We start from the raw sequence: 23,633 nt of genomic DNA, 5'->3' as shown, positions 1-23,633 counted from the left end.
AAAGTGGAAAACACCTTCAGCCAATATTAAAATTTAAAAAGTGCAGAAAAGGCCACCAGTCAGTAATGCTTAAAGAGTATTGTTACCAATGCAGAGGTAACCACACTCCTGAATCATGTTGGTTACAGAGACTAAGTGTTTTCATTGTTATAAAAGACACTGTGGTGGGTAAGTGTACATTTCAGTTAAGCGAGGGAGTCCCACCGTTGCATTTGGCTGAGCACTTCCACCATATTGGAAGCTTATACAGGAGAACCAATAAAAATGAAAGGCACCACAATGGTACTTGTAAACTATGGATAAGAGGGTATCCTGCTCCCGGCAATAATAGTGATGGGTGAGGGATCAAGCCTTCTCAGCTGTGATAGGCTGAAAGAAATTATGTTGAATTGGGTTGAGACTATTCAAGTGTGGGAAGGGAGAATGCCTGAACTGATAAGAAAATACAAGAGCATCTTCTGTGATGAATCAAGCAAAATCAGAGGGCTACAATTTAAGATTTAAGTGAATCCAGAGGTGATTCCCTGATGCTTTAGAGCAAGGTGGTTGGTGTATGTCTTACACATGAAAGTGCATACTGAGTTCAACAGGTTGGAAGAACTATACACTATCCAGTCAGTCCAATTCTCAGAATGGACAGCACCTATAGTTCCTATCTTGAAACCGGACATAACCATCTGCATTGCAGTGATTATAAGCTAACAGTTAATCAAGCTAATGAAGTATCCAATCCTGAGAACTGAAGACCTGTATGCAAGGCTGGCAGGAGGTCAGTCTTACAGAATGCTGGGTATGCATCACGTGTGCCAGTAACTCGAATCAGATGACACTTCCTGGGAGTATATCATGATAAACACACACAAAGAGCAGCACGGTGGCAATAATTAGCATTGCTGTCTCACAGCACCAGGGAGCCGGGTTTGATTCTGGCCTTGGGTGGCTGTATGAAGTTTGCACATTCTCTCCTTGTCTGTGTTGGTTTCCTTTAGGTGTTCTGCTTTCCTCTAGTCCAAAGATGAGCAAGTTAGGTGGATTAGCCATGTTAAAAGTGGAAGGTTAGGGTGAGGGGTTGGTGAGAGAGGCTCCTAGGCAGAGATATTTTGGGAGCTGGCTGTAGCCATGCTGCCAGTACAATTCTTATTAATAAATACCTTTTTTGTTCATTAATGAAGTCTGTGAAAGTGCATCTTTACATCTGGTGACAAGGAGAAATGATCCTGATACTGCCTCTAGCCGGCCCTCGACATCTCCAAAACTGCTTAACTGCCTGCAAATGAAGGAAAGCTCTTGAAGCAAGCCAACAGAGATGATGCTGCTGACGCCTGTGGAACTACAGTAGCATAAATCAAATGTATGGTGCAGCCTTTTGCTATCCCATTCGCTCATATCAATGAATGAGAAACTTTGAATTGTGCAATCTGATTATTCTTTAGCAGCAAGTCACCCAAGGCTAGAATCAAACCCAGCTCCCCGGTGTTGTGAGGCAGCGATGCTAATTACTGTCACTGTGCTGCTCTTTGTGCGTGTTTATCATGATATACCCCCAGGAAGTGTCATCTGATTCAAGTTGCTGGCACACATGACTCATATCCAGCTTTGTATAAGTTTGACCTTCTGCTAGCTTACAGGTCTTTAATTCTTCAGGAATTAAAAGTCCATTGATGACCTTGAAACCATAGTCAATTTTCACAAAAACCCATCTGGTTCACTAATGTCCTTTCAGGAAAGAAACCTGCCATCTTTGCCTGGTCTGGCCTACATGTGACTCTAGACACACAATAATGTGGTTGACTCTCAACTGCCCTCTGAAATGGCCAAGCAAGTCACTCAGTTCTATTCAACCGCTACAAAGAAAACACAAAGGAATGAAACCAGATGGACTATCCAACATCCCCCATAGGCACTGGAAACAACACCAACAAACCCAGCCCTATCAACCTTGCACAGTCCTGCTTACCAACATCTGGGGCTTGTGCCAAAATTAGGAGAACTGTCTCGCAGGCTAGTCAAACAACAGACTGACATATTCATACTTCATGGAATCATAATGTGGCACAGTGCCTAGCATTGCTGCCTCACAGTGCCAGGGATCTGCTTTCCATTCTTGGCTTGGTTGTGTGGAGTTTGCATATTCTGCCTGTGTCTGCGTGGGTTTCCTCCAGGTGCTCCGGTTTACTCCCACAATCTGAAAAATGTGCTGGTCAGGTGCATTGGCCATTCTAAATTCTCCCTCAGTGTACCCCAACAGGCTTTGAAGTGTGGCGACTGGGGCATTTTCACAATAACTTGATTACAGTGTTAATGTAAGCCTACTTGTGACTAATAAATACTTTTAAATTTAAAGATAATGTCCCAAGAACAAAATCAGTATTCCAGGGTATGTTCTGTCCCACCTGCAGGACAGACCCAGAAGTAGAAAGGTTCGAGAGCTTCAAGTTTTTAGCTATTCAGATCACCAATAACCTTTCCTGGTCCCCCCTTGTCGACACTATATTTAAGAAAGCCCAACAACGTCTCTACTTTCTCGGAAGACTAAGGAAACTTGGCATGTCAGCTACAAATGTCACTAATTTTTACAGATACACCATAGAAAGCATTCTTTCTGGCTGTATCACAGACCCTGCTCTGCTCAAGACCGCAAGAAACTACAAAAGGTCATAAATGTGGCCCAATCCATCATTCAAACCAGCCTCCCATCTATTGATTCTGTCTACAGTTCCTGCTGCCTAGGCAATGCAGCCAGGATAATTAAGGACCCCATGCACCCCAGACATTCTTTCTTCCACCTTTGGGAAAAAGGTAGAAAAGTCTGAGGTCATGTACCAACTGACTCAAAAACAACTTCTTCCCTGCTGCTGTCAGGCTTTTGAATGGACTTACCTTACATTAAGTTGATCTTTCTCTACACCCTTGCTATGACTGTAATACTACATTCTGCACTCTCTCATTTCCTTCTCTGTGAATGGTGCGCTGTCTGTATAGCGCGCAAGAAATAATACATTTCATTGTATGCTAATACATGTGACAATAATAAATCAAATCAAATCAGCAGAGGTGGTGGTGGTATAATGCTGTACAGTTGGGAGTGAGTTGCCTTGGGAGATTTCAATATCAACTATGGACCCACGAAGGCTCAAGGCACCAGGTCAAACATAGGCAAGAAATCCCTCTGCTGATTATAACATACCATTCCCTCCTCAGCTGGTGAATCAATACTCCTCCATGTTGAACAACACTTGGAGGAAGCACTGAGGGTGGCAAAGATGCAGAATGTAATCTGGGTGGAAGACTTCAATGTCCATTATCAAGAGTGGTTCGGTAGTATCACCACAGACCAAGCGGGCTGAGCCCTGAAGGACATAACTGCTAAACTGGGACTGCAGTACTCGGGAGGGAGCTAACAAGGGAGAAAAATATACTTAACCTCGATCACACCAACCTGCCTGAAGCAGATATATCTGTCCTTGACAGCTTCTGTAGGAGTGACCACATACACAGTCCTTGTGGCGACAACGCCAGTCTTCACATTGCAGATACTCTCCATCATGTTGTGTGGCACTAACACTGTGCTAAATGGAATAGGCTTTAAACTGATCCAGTAACTGGGCATCCATAAGATGCTGTGAGCCATTTGCAGCAGCAGAATTGTACTTAACCACAATATACAACCTCATGGCCTGACATATTCTCCACTCTGCCATTACCATCAAGCCAGGGGATCAACCCTGTTCCGGTGGAGAGCGCAAGAGGGCATGCCAGGAGCAGCACCAGCCATACCATATCAGCCTGGTGAAGCTACAACACAGGAATACTTGCATGCCAAATGACATAACCTGTTTGGCATGCAAATAATGGACAGTGCAAAGTGATCCCACACAACCAATGGATCAGACCTACATACTGCAGCCTGCCACATCCAGCATTGAATGGTGGTGGACAATTAAGAAGTCACTGGAGGAGGAGGCTCCTCAAATACCTCTATCCTCAGTGATGGAGAAGCCCAGCACATCTTTGCAAAAGATAAAGTCTAAGCACTCGTAATAATCTTCAACCTAAAGTACCAAGTGGATGATCCATCTTGGCTTCCTCAGGAAGTCCCCTGTATCACAGATATCAGCCTTCAGCCATTTTGATTCACTTCGTGTGATATCAAGAAACAGCAGGAGGGACTGAATACTGCAAAAATTTGACAGTATTTCAGCAATAATACTGGAGACTTGTTTCTAGATCTTGCTGCATCCTTATCTAAGCTGTTCCAATACATCTCCAACACTGGCATCTACCTGGTAATGTGAAAAATTCCCCATGTGCGTCCTGTCCATAAGAAACAGGATAAATCCAACCTGGCCAATTACCACCCCATCAGTCTACTGTCGATCATCAGAAAAGTGATGGAAGGGGTTGTCAACAGTGCCATCAGGTGGCACTTATTCAGCAATAACCTGCTGATGGATGCTCATCTGTTGGGTTCCAACAGGATCACTCAGCTTCTGACCTCATTACAGCCTTGGTCCAAACATGAATAATAGAGCTGAATGCCAGAGGTGAGATGAGAGTGACTACCCTAAACATCAAGGCCACATTTGACTGCGTGTAGCATCAAGGAGCCCTAGTAAAACTGGAGTCAGTCAGAAGCAGGAGGGGAACTCTCTACTGGTTGAATCATACCTGGCGCAAAGGGAGATGGCTGTGTTGGTTGGAGGTCAATCATCTCAGCTCCAGAACATCACTGCAGGTGTTCCTCAGGGCCAAACCATCCTTGGCTACTTCATCAATGACGTTTCTTCCATCACAGGGTCAGAAGTGGGGATGCTTACTAATGACTGCACAATATTCAGCACTATATGCAACTCTTCAGAGTTGAAGCCATCCATGTCTGAATGTAGCATGACCTGGACAATATTCAGGCTTAGACTGACATTGTGCCAGGTAACATTCACGCCACACATTGCCAGGCAATGATCATCTCCAACAAGAGAGGATCTAACCATTACTTTCTGATACTCAATGGCATCACCAACGCTGAATCCCCAATATCAACATAACCATTGACCAGAAACTGAACTGGGTTAGTCATAAAAATACTGTGGTTACCAAAGCAGGTCAAAGGTTAGGAATTCTGAAATGAGGAACTCACTACCTGCTGAAGGGCAACTAGGGATGGGCAATAAATACTGGTCTAGTCAGTGACTCGCACATCCCATTAAATGAATTTCAAAAAGCTTGTGATTCTGGCATTTCTAATGGCTGGGAAATTGTCACTCACTGAACAGCACACCTGGGATTGCAGCAATCAAAATCCTCATTACTAATGAGATTGGCAGGGGCATTTCTCTTTGCATTGGACAAAATCTTTCCCACTTATGTGCAAACAAAAGATTTTATAAATCTCCTCAAACATATCCCACATGATGCTGTTGCTCAGCTTCCCTCACCCATCTCCTGCTCCTGCCAAACACTTCTCATCAGGACAGTGGCCTTTTAGTATTCATTGTACTTAGATTTGCTTCCAACTTAATAAGGATGCAGATGTTCACATAATTTGCTAGCAAACTGTTGAAGGAGCGAATGTTACTGATTCACAGTTATGAATTTAAATTTCTAATTAAAGTATCTTGCCTGATGGCTAAGTGATATAAAATATGGAATAATTTGCACTTTTATGATGCATTTCATAATCTCAGTACGTTTTGATGCATTTCAAAGGCAACGAATCATTCTAAAGTTAAAGTTTATTTCTTAGTCACAAGTAGACTTACATTAACACTGCAATGAAGTTACTGTGAAAATCCCCTATTCACCACAATGTGGCGCCTGTTCGGGTACACTGAGGGAAAATTTAGCATGGCCAATGCATCTAACCAGCACATCTTTTGGACTGTGGGAGGAAGCTGGAGCACCCGGAGGAAACTCACACAGAGAGAATGTGAAGACTACGCACAGACAGCGACCCAAGCTAGGAATTGAACTTGTGTGCCTGGCACTGTGAGGCAGCAGTGCTAACCACTGTGCTATGCATATATGGAAGTTGCAATGCAGGAGAATACAAGCAGCAAGATTGTACAAACAGCATTGAGAAAAATCACCAAGTCATTTACTTTTGGTGGTGTTGATTGAAGGAAATTATTGGACAGGATTTCAGGAAAGTTCCCTGCTGTTCTCAAAATGGTATTGTGGGATCTTTTAACATCCACAATACAATGAAAGGTCGACGAGATCCATTTCATATTCATCTAACACCCATCGAGTTTGGATGTCTCTATTGTCCATGGTGAAGCAGAAAAACAGATCAGCTGACGTTTTACGGTCTTTTTTTTGATGGTTCATTCTTAACAAAGGAATGGCTGAACTTCGCAAATAGCTGTGATTGTCCATTTGTTAATCAGTATTTCCTTGAGTTTCAGCACTCTCTGGAGCTGAATACTGCCAAGCCACATGATACATCACAGCCTTCTTAACCAGCTTTTGGCTTCTGCTTTTTGAAAATATAGCTTTAAAATATGCACCTGTACTGGGCATGGTGACATGCTAAACTTCCAGAATACTACACATTTACTTTTGCCTGTAGCCTTTCAAAGTCAAAGGACAGGACAAAGGTTGACAAATAGCTATAGCTCCATTTGCAAACTCTAAGACCACTGTCTCTTTACAGAGAGGAAAGTCCATGATGTAGAAATATGAGAAACAGGATGGATCCCCATTTTCATCATATCTACCCCTTCCCTCTCTGCAACACCCTTTTATTCTGGTGTCAGGTGCAAGGCCTACTGTTTGAAGTTTACAGCCGTAATTATGGTTTCTGAGTAACACTATGTACTGTTGAAGGAATATTTACACAGGAACTCTGAATCCAACTTGCAATGTAAAACAGTGAATTGGAAACACCTACCACCCCACCGTAATGTACAACCACTTCCAGACTAAGTATTGTGAGAATCAATTAACTCCAAAGCCTTTATTGCTATTTTCAGTTTGTGGTGTTACTATTTATTTCCAATACTTACTCCCCTCTTCCTCCTTTAATTTAATCAACCCATCAAAGACTAAATGAGAAATATTTTAATTTTCCCCTGCATTTCATTATCTCCTTTTCTTCTTGTTTTGTTTTGTGCATTTTTCAGCTGTGGTGGCAGTTATCCAGACCACAGACTCCCTTGTGAATCCCAATAGATGGAAGATATCAGCAACCCTTTCAGCTTCTAAGTAACCTCAGTTAGCTAAATCTTGCAGTCTTACCTTCATTAAGTCTCGGTGGTGTTCCAGCACACTGCAGGTTGTTTGCCAAGTATCCTGATAACACTCCCATGGATCCACCCTGTGGACACATTAGAAATTGCTTTAGAGGTTACATTAAGAAGTATTTATAATAAATTCCAACAAGAGAAACTTAAATTTCAAATGCCTGTGTGCATGGGGTTGAAACAACATTTCATTCCAATCACCAGAATTTCATCATTAAAAACCTTTCTTCTTTTCTACTCTTTTCCTAAGGTTAGTGTAGCAATAGTACCAATTGGAAGTTGAAGTAAGCACAACGGAGTGGGGAAGGTCCTTCCTCTTAAACTAACATATAAAAATGGCCTAGTCCAGTCTTTCTCCTATTGCAATATGGACAATTTGGACATAGCTATTGCGGCTTCAGTCTTGCCATTTGCCAATGACTTAGGAGTAGGAATAAGGCAAAAAGCAAGGAAAGATTGTAGGAAACCTCAAGACAACAGTCTGGGGCAAATGTAATTTATTGTGGATAAGTGTAAGGTAATACATTTTGGGAGGAAAATTAAGGAATGAGAATATGGAAGCCTGAGAGTGTGGGCAAATAGAAACATCTTATTATCTGAAAGTGAGAATATAGGTAGATAAAGGCATAAAAGGACCAGTAGGATTCTGAATAATCTATTGGTAGTGCCGAACTTGAATGTTGCTGAAAAGAGAGACCTGATGCTGAAAATTTCCGATCATCAGGACAAACACAAGAATGCCAAATTTCAAACGCTCGCAAGAATTTATACTAAAGGAGGAAAGGGTGCTGATTGGTTAGTAAGTTGACTGTGACTGGCCAAGGCATTGCCATGGAGAAAGTAATACGCCCTTCTAGCTTCCAGGTAATCAGAAAAGATGCAAACATTTTCCTTACATTGGTAAAGAACAGGCCCCTGCATATGAATGAATTTTATTTCTCGTGAGTGTAAATGAGCCATGTTACAGTTCTATAAAGAGGTCATTTGGATTTGAAATGTTAACTCTATTTCTGTCCGCGGATGCTGCCAGACCAACATTTTCAGATTTTATTTCATGTTACAAGCTCAACCAATCTTCTTAAAATAATAGTAAGAAGTCTCACACACCAGGTAAAAGTCCAACAGGCTTATTTGGAATCACAAGTTTTCAGAGTGCTGTTCCTTCCTCAGGTGAGTCTTAAAATTATAGGAGAGGTCAGAGCTGCTGAAGCAGGCAGGGGAACACAAGGACACTTCAAAATGGTGGTGCTCTCTGCAGAATTGTAAAAAGTTAAAAATCTCTCATGGCCCCAGATGTCAGACCATCATTGTGAAGGGCAAATGTTCTGGCTATCACATCTCAGCAGGTGAGAGGAAGTGTGATGCCCCCTGTGTTACTGGTAGACTCTGGCATCAACCGGGAATCTGGTCACCAGTCTTTAGATCCCAGTAGTGATGGCGTCTCTCCCAGTAATGGACCAAATTGGGTGTCCATGATTGCTGAGTGGATAGTCTCTGCCTTGCTATTCTAAATCTAGCAAGGTTGCTGGGAGGCAGGCATAGAGAAGTGACTTGGCTAAGGGAAAATACATCCCAATATGTCAGTGGCACAGCTTGACTTTATAGTCTAGCAGGCAGTAGCTCTACAGGAAGAAGCTACAAAGGGTGGCACATGGCACAGTGGTTAGCACTGCTGCCTCACAGCACCAGTGACCTGGGCTCAATTTCGGTCTTGAGTCACTGAGTGGAATTTGCACATTTTCCCTGTGTCCTCCGGTTTCCTCCCCACACCAAAGATGTGGAGGTTAGGTTGATTGGCCATGCTAAATTGCCCCTTAGTATCAGGGGGACTAGCAGGGTAAATAGATAAGTTTACGGGGATAGGGCCTGGTGGGATTGTTGTCAGTGCAGACACGATGGGCCAAGTGGCCTCCTTCTGTACTGTAGGAATTCTATGATTCTATAAAAAATCAACTAAAGATATAGAGTTGTGAAGAAATGAACATTGATGTCTTAACCAAGGCATTAAAAACAAACTGCAAAAAAACTCATTTTGTAGAGCGAACAAATAAATAGATCTAAATTGAAATTACTTTAATAAACAATAGGACAAATGACATTGGTTTAGATGAAGTTGAGGCAGGCTATAACAGTTAATGTTAGAAAAGGACAGCTGATCCAGCTGGACAATTATATTTACATTGTGCCTTTCCTATCCTCAGCATTTCCCAAAGAACCTCACAACAATGATTGTTTTTTTGAAGCTTAGCCACCATTGTTTTGTAGCAGAATTCTTCAGCTAATTTTAGCATCCCAAGGTCTCATAAACAGCAATCAGATTTGGTATTATTGATTAAGGAATGAACATTGTCCAGGACACCAAGAGAATTCTCTGTTTTTGTGTGAACCATGTCATGGGATCATGTACATATACCTGAAAATGTAGAAAGAGCTTCCATTTAACATTACAATTAACGTGTAATATTACAATGCATTCAGGGAAGAGTGTTACTCATTTTCCAAAAAGGTAAAGAGTAGCAACTGCAGTTCATCATCCATTCAGAAATAATCAACTCCAGTAGAACATGGTCCTAAAACTGATAAAACAATTCAGCTCCAGGCGTAATGGACCCAGTGTGTTGTTTTAAATTGAAAAGCAAAAACTGCCAAAATCAAGTAGTATTTCATGAGACCCAGCCTATACCAGTTGCCCTGATAGAATACCAACGGATTTTATATGGTGTTGCCTATGGCAAGTTGAAGAATATGCGGTTTTATAATGATAATGATATGAGATTGTATAACACGCATTGCATTATTATATAATTGGTGAGGAATGTTTCTGTCTTGGTAGCCTTTTCCAGATGGTCATAAAGAGGCTGTTTTGAGGCTGTTCCCAGGGAGGATTTGTTTTTATCTGGCCTATCATTTGAGGCTACAAAGTCTAATTTTAAGATAAATATGATTGACTGCTCCCTTGGGAAAGTATTGTAAATAAGAACATCGTAAGGCTAATTAGGGCCAAATTGTTGTTCAGCTTTGTCTGCTAACTTCAGTGTGCTGCTATAAACACAAGAACACACAAGAAATAGCAGCAGGAGTAGGCCAGCAGGCCCTTCAAGCCTGCCCCACTATTCAATGCAATCATGGCTGATCTATGCCAGCCTCAACTCCATTTCTCCATCACCCTCTATTCCTCAATTTATCAAATCTTTATCCACCTCCACTTTAAATGATTCTAATGATTCAGCCTCCACCACTCCTTGGGGCAGAGAATTCCAGAGATCCACCACCCTCCGCAAGAAGAAATTACTACACACCTGCCTTTATTTTGTAGCCATGTCCCCTTGATTAAGAGTCTCCCACTAGTGAAAACATCTCACCATCTACACTGTCAAGCTTCCTCAGAATCACATATTCAAATAAGATCACCCCTCACTCCAAAGAATATGGACCCAGACTATTTAGTCTCTCTCAATAGGACAACCCTCTCATTGCAAGAATTAGCCTGGCAAACTCCTTTCCACTGCCTCCAATGTCCTTCCACTTACCTTGTTCAATTATGACTTATCCACCTCCACTTGAAATACTTTGAATGATCCAACGGCTTTAACTATTGCCAAAGGAGGTTAGTTCACATTTTTAAAAATAAAGATACTATTTGACTTGATGACACATAAACAATTTTTTAAAAATATGAGCAAACCTCCTATGCAATGGTTAAAGCTGATATATTGTTCGTCTCCTCCAGCCTCATCTCCAACATTAAGTGGGAGGAGCTCATGACTTATTCGCCTTTGAGAATGTTGGAGCAGCTGCCTCTGCCAAGTTCCTCCTTTTCACCCTTCCACCAGGCTGCTTCCAGGGTTCTTCCCTATCCTAGACTTCAACTCTCATCTTTCTTTCATTTCTCCTTCATCTGTCCTCATGCCCTTTCTGAGCTCATCCTATCGATGAGGCCCAACTCCTGTTCTCTCACCCTTGTCCCATCTAAACCACTGATCACTCAAGATCCCTTCCTGGTCTCCATATTAGCTGACATTGCAAACAATTCTCTCTTCTCAAGTAATGTCCTTCTTTAATTTAAATCAGTCATTGTCAGCCACCATGGTTAAAAAAAATTTGACTCCAGCAAGCTACCACCCCATCTACAACTTCCCTTTCCTTTCCAAAGTCACTGGACATGTTGCCTCCAAAATCTGTGTCCAGTTTTTCCAGGACTCTATGATTTAATCCGCTCACCAGGTTTCTGTCCCTGCCACAATTCTGAAGCACTTTTTATCAAAGCCACAAATGACATCTTCTGTGATTGTGATAAAGGTAAACTATTCTTCTTCATCCTCTTGACTTTGTTTTTTAACATGGTTTACCACACCCTCCTCCTTCAAAGCCTCCCCATTGTTATCAGCTGGGTGGGGTTGCTCTCACCTGGTTCCATTCTTTGTTATCTACTCATAGACAGAGTATCAATGGCTTTGTTTGCTGTTCCCATACTGTTATCTCTGGACAAAATGGAAACGGTTGAGGGCTTCAAATTTTTAGGTATCCAGACCACCAACAACCTGTACTAGTCCCTCCACATCAATGCTTCTACTTTCTCAGAAGACTAAGGAAATTTGGCATATCCACTATGACTCTCACCAACTTTTACAGATGCACCATAGAAAGCATTCTTTTTGCTTGTATCACAGCTTGGTATGGCTCCTGCTCTGTCCAAGACCACAAAAAACTACAAAGGGTCGTGAATGAAGCACAGTCCATTGCGCAAACCAGCCTCCCATCCATCGACGCTATCTACACTTCCCGCTGCCTCGGAAAAGCAGCCAGCAGAATCAAAAACCCCACACACTACAGGCATTCTCTCTTCCACCTTCTTCCAACAGGAAAAAATATAAAAGTCTGAAGTCATGTATCAATCCTTCAAGAACCCCTATTCCCTGCTGCCATCAGACTTTTGAATGGACTATCTTGTATTAAGTTGATCTTTCTCAATACGCTAGCTATGATGGTAACACTACATTCTGCACCCTTTCCTTTTCTTCTCTATGAATGGAATGCTTTGTCTATATAGCACGCAAGAAATAATAGTTGTCACTGTATGTTAATACATGTGCCAACAATAAATCAAATCAAATCTTCAAATCAGTCTCATCTACTGGCTGCTCCTCAATAAGCACAGCATTGGTTTTCACATGTACACTAATGACACTCAGCTCAATATCACTTTCCCCACTTCTTCACTTTTGCTAAATGATTGAACTGCTTATCCAACATCCAGTACTGGATATGCAGAAAATTCCTCCAATTGGAGACTGAGAAGACGGAAGCCACTGTTTTTGGCTCCTTACTCTCTAACTCAGTTCCCTTGCTACTGACTCCAACCCGCTCCCTGACAACAGTCTAAGAGTAACCTGGTCTGTTTGCAACTTTGGTGTCATATCTGACTTTTAGACAACCTTCTGACTTTATATTCATTTCATTACTGGGGGCCCCTACTTTTACCTCTATAACATTGCATGCCTTCATTACCTCCAGACTCAACTATTCTAAGGCACTCATTAAACTTTTGGTCATCCAAAACTCTGCTGTCTGTGCCCTAACTTGCCTTAAGTCCTAATTCGTCTATCATTGATGTACATTGGCTCCCAGTCAAACATTATCTTCATTTTAAAATTATCATCCATATTTTCAATTCTCTCCATGTTCTTACCCTTTTTTTCATCTTTTAACTTTAGTTTATTAACCTTCCCAATGTTTATAATCTGTTTGGGGAGACATGGTAGTGTAGTGGTAATATCACTGGGCCAGTAAACCAGGTTAATGTTCTGGGAGCATGGGTTCCAATTCCACCATAACAAGTTCCATCAGAACTTAAACTGAATTAATAAAAAACTGGAATTGAAAATTTGAAAATTTGACTGTGAGGCAATTATTGACTGATCTATAAATCCATCTCATTTGCTAATGTCTTCTATGGAAGAAAAGCTGCCATTCTGACTTTAGGCCTATGGCAATGTAGTTAATTCTTAACTGCCTGATGAAGTTATTTAGTAACCTACTCAATTCAAGGACAATTATGGATGGGCAACAAATGCTGTTAGTGATGGTCACACCGCCTGCCAAGACATTTTAAAAGTCTCCTCCATCCCCACAACTATATGAGGAATTGTCTCCTCTAATTCTGACTTCTTGAGCATCTTGACTTTAATTGTTCACTGGTGGCCATGTTTTCAGTTGCCAAGGTTCTAAATTCGTCCCTGAAACTCTCAGAGTGTCTACCTCCCTACCCCTCTCCCCTTTAAAACCGCAAGTAAAAATGACCTCTTTGGCCAAACCTTTGGTCACCTGACTTAATATCGCCACAAGTCATATTCTGATTCATATTGCTCATGTGAAGCACCTTGGGATATTTTATTATGTCAAACATGTCATATAAATAGGAGGTATTGCCTAAAGTTGACATGTGATGAGTGAAGTGAAAAATGACGCTTACCTAAATGTTACTACGTTCTTAAAAAGATTGTTCCAATCTCCATGAAGAATGTTGAGTTGATTATTCTGCTTTCCCAATTAACCATAACTCCTGCCTCCTCACTCTCTGACTTCCTCTTGGGCCTGTCAGTGAGTGTGGTGGTCAGTAGTTGGCACCCACTCTCTCTACTGGTACATATGCAGTTTCTCAATAGATGGCGTCATTGTTGGGTACCCATTTTCTACCTCTCACATGCTGCCTACCTCCCTCTTGGCCTTTCACCATCTGCTCACTGCCTCCTTCCCTTCCAACCCCCTCAGTTCCCACTTGCTGTCTCCTGCCCTGCCCTTCACCTCCTCCCATTCACCGGCTCCCAGCCAGCCCCTCACCTCCCACTCACCATCTCCCTGCTGTCCCTCACCAACTTGCATGCCCTCTCTCTCCCAACTTCTTGACACCTCCCACTCATCCTCTTACCACTACCAACCCACCGCGTCCTCCTCACCGCTTCCCACTCTCTGACTTCCTCTTGGGCCTGCCAGTGAGTGTGGTAGTGAGCAGTTTGGCAAGAGGTCTGGAAGGTGGCAGTGAAGGGTAAGGGGAAGGGCCAGGAGGGATACAGTGAGTGGGGCAGTAAGAGTTTGAGAACAGGATGGCAAACAAGGTGGTTAGGGTTTGGGTGAACAGGTCAGACAATGAAGGGAGCAGGGGAGAGCGGCGAGCAGAATGGAGTGAGAACAATGTTGTGTACTCTTCTGTATTTTTTCAACCTGTGCCATCTTTGATGTTGGCAGCTGAGTGGGACACCAGTATCAGTATGTAACTGCAGCATCAGTAAACACAACCTTCCCAATTTACCAATAGACCTTTCTTAATCACCAAACAATAGGTATCTGATCTCAGGTCAGTTTAAGTTCTGAGCCAAGAATTACCTAGTATTCTATCAAAGGGCAAAAGGACAATTTGAAAAATATTCTCTACATCTGGGAGAAGAAAACATCCTTAAGAAGGGGTCAATTTTTTGTTTTCATGTCTTTTCCTTTGGGTTGTAGGTGTGTTTTGCACGCTCACCAGGATGATGAATGAAGCACTTGCTCCAATTTTGCATTGTGTTAGTAACACACTTTCTCAGGCTACGATATTACCGATTATTTAATGGGTAAAGCTCTCTCTATCTCTATGTCTTAACTCTGATATTATATGCCTCCTATTTAAACAGTGCAATATTTTGTTTAATCTCCCGCCACCAGCCTTGGTGACTTCAGTGATTTGGATTGTCAGTTTAATGGTTCATAAAGATAAATTATGAGGAACTCTGTGCTGTGAAATTTTTACACGTCGAGAGAGATCAACTGTGATGGATGTGGTCCCAAGCTCACTTCACAACCTTTTTTAATAAACAGCAAGAAGAGCTCTGGATTTAATGAGGTGGTTGCAAATGGAGGTGAAAAGGCCATTTATTTAGCACCCTTAGGATGGTAAAATCTCTCACAGGAGTGATTATGAAATATAATGAGACATCAGGTGACATTGTGAGAGTTAGGGTTAAGGAACCTCTTAAATGAGGTTCAAGTAGGTTAGGCAGGTGGAGAGATTTAGGATGGAAATTCCAGGGCTTGGGGCCTTGGCAACTGAAGGCACAGCCACATCAATTGTGGAATGATTAAAATCAGGAATGTGCGACAAGCCAGAATTGCAGGAATGTAGAAATCACAGAGGGTTACTGGACCTGACAACAGAGTTAGAGAGAAACAAAATCCTGGAGAGTTTTGAAAACAAGTATGGGATTTTAAAAAATTCAACTGATGCTGGACCAGGTGGCAATTGGTGGGCACAGGGCTGGTGTGTGAGAATAGGACAGTGTGAGTTAGAATACAGGCAGCAGAGTGTTGGATAAACTCAAATTTATAGAGTGTGCAAAGAGAGCATTGGAATAATCCGGCTGGGTGGTAACAAACCCATTGGTGAGGGTTGCAGCAGTGGAAATAGATCACGTTATATGGTGGAAGTAGGTTATCTTGATAAAAGATAGGATATGTGATCAGAAGCTCATCTTGAGGTCAAATATGACATTAAGGTTGCAACCAGTCCGGTTCAACATTAGACAATGGCCAGGAACAGGGAATGGAGTCAGTGGCAATGGAATAGGGTTTGTGAATGAGAGCCAAAGTCTTCCAAATATTTAATTGGAGGAAATTTCTGCTCTATCAAGCAGCATAATGAAAGGCAATGAAGAGATTGAGAGAGGTGGTGGTAAGGTAGAAATGGGTGCCATCAGTGAAGATGTGGATCCTGATACTGTGTTTTTTGGATGATGTCACCGAGGGGTAGCATGTTAGGTGGGAAATAGGAAGGGGCCAAGGGCAGATCCTTGGGGGATTCCAGAGTTAATGATGCGGAAGTGGATCTACATGCAGGTACAGCAGATAATAAACTAGCTTGCAGGTACAGCATACAACAAAGAAAGTGAATGGAGTGTTGGCATTTATAGCTAAAGCAATAGAATATAAAGGTGAGGAAATATTGTTGCAACTATACAAGGCATTGGCAAGGCCGCACTTGGTGTATTGTGCACAGTTTTGGTTCCCGTATTTGAGGAAAGATGTAGTGGTATTGGAGGCAGTTCAGGGGAGGTTCACTAGGTTGATTCCAGAGATGAGGGGTTTGTCCTATGAAGAGAGATTGAACAGTTAAAGCCTATACTCTCTGGAATTTAGAAGAATAGGGGAGGTCAACTTGACGTATTCAAGATGGTGAAAGGTATAGATAAAGTAGATGTGGAACAGATGCTTCCAGTGGTGGGGCATTCTTGGATGGGAAGTCATAGTCTTGGAATAAGGGGTAGCAAACTTAGAACAGAGTTAGGAGAAAGTACTTCTCCCAAAGGGTTGTGAATCTGTAGAATTCACTACCCCAAAGTGTGGTGGATGCTGGGACAGTGAGTAAATTTAAGGAGAAGTTAGACAGATTTTTAATTGCTAATGGGTTGAAAGGCTATGAGGAGAAGGCAGGAAAACAGGGATGAGGAGCATATCAACCGTGATCGAATGGCAGAGCAGACTTGATGGGCCAATAAGTCTGGAAGAATCATTTCCAATAATTTCCCTACCACTGATGTAAGGCTCACTGGCCTGTAATTACCTGGATTATTCTTGCTACCCTTTTTAAACAAAAGAACAATATTGGCTATTCTTCAATCCTCTGGGACCTCCCCTATAGCCAGTAAGGATACAAAGATTTCTCTCAAGGCCCCAGCAATTTCCTCCCTTGCCACTCTCAGTATTCTGGGGTATATCCCAGCAGGCCCTGGGAACTTGTCTACCTTAATGTTTCTCAAGAACCCCAATATCTCCTCCTTTTTGATTTCAGCGTGACTCAAACTATCTATACACCCTTTCCCAGACTCATCATCCACCAAGTCCTTCTCTTTGGTGAATACAGATGCAAAGTACTCACTTAATACCTTGCCCATTTCCTCTGGCTCCATGCACAGATTCCCTCCCTTGTCCTTGAGTGGGCCAACCCTCTCCCTGGCTATCCTCTTGCGTATATAAAGCTTTGGGATTTTCCTTAATCCTGCTGGCCAATGCTTTTTCATGACCCCTTTTACCCCTTCTTACTCTTTGCTTAAGTTTCTTTCTACTTTCCTTTTTTTCCACACTTACTTCTTGATTTCCCAACCTCGTAGCCTTGATAAATGCTTCGTTTTCTCTTTGACTAAGCTCACAATATCTCTCGTTATCCAAGGTTCCCAAAACTTGCCATACTTATCCTTCATCCTTACGTCCTTCTGGAAGTATGTCAACCAGAATTGTAGACAGTATTCCAAATGTGGCCCAACTAAATTTCTACACAACTGCAACATGACTTGCCAATTTTTATACTCCAAACCTCGATCAATGTGCACAAGCATGCCATACACCTTCTTGGCCACCTTATCCACTTGTGTTGCCACTCTTAGGGAACTGTGGACTTGTATGCCTAGATCCTTCTGTATGTTAATGTTTTTCGGGGTTCTGCCATTCACCTCGCATTTGTCCTGATTAAATTCCATCTGCCATTTCTCCATCCAAGCCTCCTGACTATCTATATCGTTCTGTTTCTTCTCACAATCCTCCTCGCTATCTGCAGCTCCCCCAATCTTTGTGTCATCCACAAACTTACTAATCAGATAACCTACATTCTTCACCAAATCATTTATGTATATTAAGGTGGCACAATGATTAGCACTGTTGCCTCATAGCGCCAGGAACCTGGGTTCGATTGCCAGCTTGAGCCACTGTCTGTGCAAAGTCTGCATGTTCTTCCTGTGTCTGCATGGGTTTCCTCTGGGTGTTCTGCTTTCCTCTCACAGTCCAAAAGATGCGCTGGTTAGGTGCATTGACCATGCTAACTTCTCCCTCAGCGTACCTGAACAGGCGCTGGAGTGTGGCAACTACAGGATTTTCACAATGACTTCATTGCAGTGTTAATGTAAGCCTTTTGTGACACTAATAAAGAAATAAACTTAACAAAACAACAAATATCGCAGCACTGATTCCTTAGTTCTAGTTCCATTACTTGTGGTGTAGTCCAGAATGACATAGTACCATTTGTATACTTTCATGTCATTCAAATATATTTTGAAGTTTAAATGACCAGAAACAGGCTGTCTGGAACTTCACTGTACATGGGGAATCAGAGCAGGCGAGGGACGGACTATGGGAAGGTCCATTGACCTTGGGCAGGATTTTATAGTTTCGGAATGAGTCAGGCTGGAAAATCCCGCCCAGTCCTATCTAAAACAATTTTCAGCTAGGGTACATTTTGCACAGGAATGTGGAAACAAGACTGAGATATGAAGACCTGAGATCCAGACATCCTGCACATTTTCCAATTGAATTTGCTTCTGGTTCCAATAGTTAAATTGTTCTCTCAAGGCTTTTCATTTTAGTGTGCAGTGAAGAAAAGGTTTTCATTAGTGCTCAATCAACAAGCCGCAGGAGCGAGAGACTACAGCCTAGACTGAGAATGATTCATTTTACAATGACTACACTGGCTGGAAATTATATGGTAGCCTATTTTCAATTTCAAGCCATCAGTATTCAGCAGTCAGTGAATTTAAGGTCATTCCACATCATCCTCAGTACCAGCACTTATAAAACAATAAATCACAGGAAAGACTAATAAACCAAGCCTCAGAAAATAACCTACTACCTTTTTATCTTTGCCAGCATTTATTCCGTGGGCTTTTGTGGAAAGATTTTGTTGCAAATAAAATCGAGAGAATAACCATGGTGATAAGAAAAGTAACATGGATGCTCACACAATTTCAGTGCGACAGTTCAAATGGTGGGGACGAACGTGGAAAGAATGATACAGCAATTTCCTTATACAGTGGAGAAGGAGATTAATCTCAAAATCAATTGGGTAATAATAATTGTAAATTTAAGACCTGAATTAATCTATGGCAGTACTGGGTAAGCAGCATTTAGATATGAGATAGGATATAGGCAGTGAATCTTCAGATGAGCTAAAGTTTACAGAGAACAGGATGGCTAGAATTGAAATCCTGGAGTCTGGGGGTGAAAGGCATGGGTGAGGCATGCAGATTAAATTAGGGTTGATGTTGGGCAATGTTCAAGCTAGAAGTAGGTGGTTCTGTGACGATGAGGACTTATGGCTGGGAATTTGAACTGAGGTAGAATATAGCATCAAGGTCGCAAATAGTCTCGTTCAGCCTAATCACGAGATCAGTCAGGGAGTTGGAATCAGTGGCATGAGTATGAAATTTATGGCAGAGGTTAAAACTGTTGGCTTTACTCTTCCTAATGCTTAGCTGGAGGAAACTGCAGTTCATACAAGTCTTGTGTCAGACAAGCAACCCACAGGCAAAACCCACATGTTTTGAGAAGTAGACAACAGAAAATTAGCTATGAAGAAGCCAGAGCAAAGTCCAATTCTAGTCCCATCTCCCGTATGTACATATATTACTCAGGCCAACAGCAATCCTATGTGATATCAGCTAACATTGTACAGGTTAACGACTAAGCCTTGTACCTTTCAGCTTTATATGGTCATGTTCCACACTGGGCAGATTCCAGGGATACTTGTTACCAGGATACTCAAAGTTCCCACTTCAATGGACAGATGGGCCTAGCCTTGAGCAGTGAATGATCAACCAAAAGTGATGATAGCTCACTGGTTTTGTGCAGAAAAACAGGTTAAATGTCCTAGATTCAAGTTCTTTATATATAATAGCACCACCATCTAGTGACAAAATATGAAACTGCAATAGGCATCTGTTGGGGTTGGGGTCAACAACATGCAAACAATTAACTTGATTCTTCCTGCCTGGATCCAGCGATATCAAGTATGGAAATTAAAAATTATATGTACAATTTTTTATATGAAAGTATAATAATTGGAGGGAGATGAAGAGATGTTTTTTAAAAGTCATTGAGTTGTTACGAGGTGGGATGCATTGTCTGAAACAGAGAAGTACATATACCCCAGTAACTTTCAAAAGGAAATTGGATATAAACATAAAAAAGATTAACAAAAAAGATAGGGATATGCTGAAAGAACAATGAGACTAATTGGTAGCTTTTACATAGAACCAGCCGAAATGGCCATATGGCTTCCTTCTGACACAGCTATTCTATGATTTGATGAAAGCTAAACTTGTTATTTGAAAGTTACTCAAAATATTATTGTAAATACGGCAGACTAGCATTTCAACTGTGTATAAATTTGCTGAATCAAATGCTTTGCTTGCCAAAATGGGAATTCCTAATTTGCCTGTCACGAATTCTGGCTTTAAGATTTTGCCATAATACAGTCAACACATTGCATCAGCACATTGCCTTCACATAGGTCATTATTCCTGACCTTTAGCTTGGATTTGATGTGTGTATTATTTGTGAATAGCACATTTAACGTGTGTTAAACCAACATCCTCTTATTTTGGAATTGCTGTTATTTAATAATTCAGCAAGGCAAAATATTGCAATAGAATTGAGTTCCTATTGAGTACTTGTGTGCTGTTGCATTTCTATTTCTGTTTTTGCCTTAGTTGTGCTGGTATCACAGATTAATATCTGTATGGGTATAATCTGGAGATGGTTCTCGAAGCTTCTCAGTGATGGGGCCACTTGTTCCATTGTGGGATTGTCCTTGGACATTCACCACTCCTTGTGGAAGATATACAGAAAGTGCATGCTCAGCAATGTTAAAAAATGGTGAAACAAAGATTACACTTGATTCTCGCTGAGAGCTTGACTCCTTAACATAGGAATGATGGGCCATATGGCCTCTTTACCCAGCAACTTAACATAAACTTAACAAAACAACAAATATCCCAGCACTGATCCCTTCCTGACGCCTCACAAAAGGTTGCTTCAGAAGGTTAGGGTGCATGGAGTTGGGGGTAAGGTGTTAGCGTGGATAGAGGATTGGTTGTCTAATAGGAGGCAGAGAGTTGGTATCAGTGGGTGCTATTCTGATTGGCGGTTGGTGACTAGTGGAGTGCTACAGGGATCTGTGCTGGGGCCTCAGCTATTTACCATTTATATAGATGATCTGGAGGAGGGGGCTGAGTGCAGGGTGACAAAATTTGCTGATGACACGAAGATGAGTGGAAAAGCAAATTGCGCGGAGGGTGTGGAAAGTCTGTAGAGGGGTCTGGATAGGCTGAGCGAGTGGGCGAGGACCTGGCAGATGGAGTATAATGTTGGCAAGTGTGAGGTTATCCACTTTGGCAGGAATAATAGTAGGAGAGATTACTATTTAAAAGGCGAAAAACTGCAGCATGCTACGGTGCAGAGGGACCTGGGGGTCCTTGTGCATGAGTCGCAAAAACCCAGTCTGCACGTGCAGCAGGTGATCAAGAAGGCGAATGGTATGCTGGCCTTTATAGCGAGGGGGACAGAATATAAAAGCAGGGAGGTTTTGCTACAACTGTACAGGGTACTGGTGAGGCCACAGCTGGAGTACTGTGTGCAGTTTTGGTCGCCGCACTTGTGCAAGGATATTTTGGCCTTGGAGGGAGTGCAGAGGAGGTTCACTAGGCTGATACCGGAGATGAGGGGATTGGACTATGAAGAGAGACTAAATAGACTGGGTCTGTACTCGTTGGAGTTTAGAAGGATGAGGGGGGATCTTATAGAGGCGTATAAGATAGTGAAAGGGATGGATAGGGTAGAGGTAGAGAGATTCTTCCCGCTTAGAAAGGATTGCAGGACTAGAGGGCACAGCCTCAAGATAAGGGGGGCGCAGTTTAGATCGGAGTTGAGGAGGAACTTCTTCACTCAAAGGGTGGCGAATCTCTGGAACTCTCTGCCCATTGAAGTGGTGGAGGCTACCTCGCTAAATATATTTAAGTCATGGGTAGATAGGTTTTTGACAGACAAGGGAATTAAGGGTTATGGGGAGAGAGCGGGAAAGTGGAACTGATCCACTTCAGATCAGCCATGATCTTATTGAATGGCGGGGCAGGCTCGAAGGGCTAGATGGCCTACTTCTGCTCCTATTTCTTATGTTCAACGCTCAAATCCCATGAAAGAATAAAAAGAAATAGGCACCTCGAAATGAATGTTCAGGAGGAATGTTTTTACCTGGAGAGAACTTAAAATATGGAACCACATGGAATAGTGAGCAGCATAGACACATTTATGAGGAAGGTAGGTCAGTGCATGAGGAAGAAGGGAATAAAGGTATTGCTGATAAGTTATGATGAGATGAAATGAGAGGCGGCTCATGTGGAGCACAAACTCAAGCACAGACCAGTTGGGCAAGGTGACTGTTCTTGTGCTGTAAATAATTCTATGTAACAACAACCAAATTCTAACCACATTAGTGAGTTAGTATCTCACGATTTCATCACGGGTCTGGGTTCAAATCCAATATAGACTAATGTAACAAAAGTCTTGCATTTCTCTTGCCTGTAGACAGATAATCTACATGCACCAGCTGGTAATAATCTAGGAGTCTAAAGGAAGGCTTTTGTGAAAAATAGTAAGATCACAGTGACCAAGCGAGTGATTAGCCTCCTTTTAGGCAGTGGGATGACAATATTCATGGTGACATTGTCACAAATGGAAAATAAATGGCATCTCACAGCTTCTTGCTTGTTTATATTACATATATTGTACATTAAATTAATAAAAACAAATCAAAATCAGCTGAATGTTGCATATTGGTACCAATGCTACTAAATGCAAATTATATTTGAATATACAATCAATTAACTAAAAATCATTAAAATTACTTTATATCAGTATTGTGTTTTCTCTCATCTATTGCTTTGATCAGTTAATAGCATTGTTATCACAAGCCATTGCTGGTTTGCACAAGGACTTTATTCCAGAATGGGTTTAAAGCATTAATTAAGTGATTGCTTTTGGCTGTGCTTTGCAGAAGTTCAGTAGGAACTGAATGAAGTGAAATGGATATTGGCTTTCAGCTCTGCTGAAAGGTGGTTTCCAGTTACTTTGCCAGCTCTAATAAAATCCCAGTGGAGTCTAATTTCTCAAAGATCAATTTTCCCAAATAACATATACAGCAATTGATTTGACAAAGATGGAGAATGGGTGCTGCAAATTGAAGCAGTAAAATTCAGTTTCTATGATTTTTTTATATTTGCCAGTGTTTCATTGGAAAGTGAATATGTTCATTATTTTCTGCTAAGCTCTATACTGCATCATATAGGAAGACATTGCAAAGACCACAATACACAGTCAAGGTAATGAGTGATCAAACCTTAACATAGAATTTGGACAGGACACATTGAGCTGACTTTAACCTGACCCACTCAACAGAATTAAGGGGCTGGTAGTAGGTTTAACATGACTGTGGTGAACTAAGTTCAGTCCCCATTCTGCACCGAATTTACTGCAGGTGTCTGCTGAGCAGTTCACAAGCTCCCTGAATCAACTGGCAGCCTCATTACTAAGATACATATA

At 41.8% G+C, this 23,633-nt stretch overlaps 1 protein-coding gene across 1 annotated transcript in view; it reads right to left on the bottom strand.

The window, feature by feature from the left end:
- The window catches only part of nmnat2 (nicotinamide nucleotide adenylyltransferase 2), a 214,246-nt gene that overhangs the window by 48,074 nt on the left and 142,539 nt on the right, over positions 1–23,633 (bottom strand). The window contains exon 4 of the mRNA XM_080195711.1: positions 7,237–7,315. Coding sequence (XP_080051837.1) covers positions 7,237–7,315 — 79 coding nt within the window. The remainder of the gene's footprint in view (positions 1–7,236; positions 7,316–23,633) is intronic.

Source organism: Carcharhinus amblyrhynchos, chromosome 9, assembly GCF_965287045.1.
Source record: "Carcharhinus amblyrhynchos chromosome 9, sCarAmb.v2.hapA, whole genome shotgun sequence".
Classification (NCBI taxonomy): domain Eukaryota; kingdom Metazoa; phylum Chordata; class Chondrichthyes; order Carcharhiniformes; family Carcharhinidae; genus Carcharhinus; species Carcharhinus amblyrhynchos.
The sequence above is the reverse complement of the archived record's forward strand: the minus strand, read 5'-3'. Positions and strand labels throughout refer to the sequence as shown.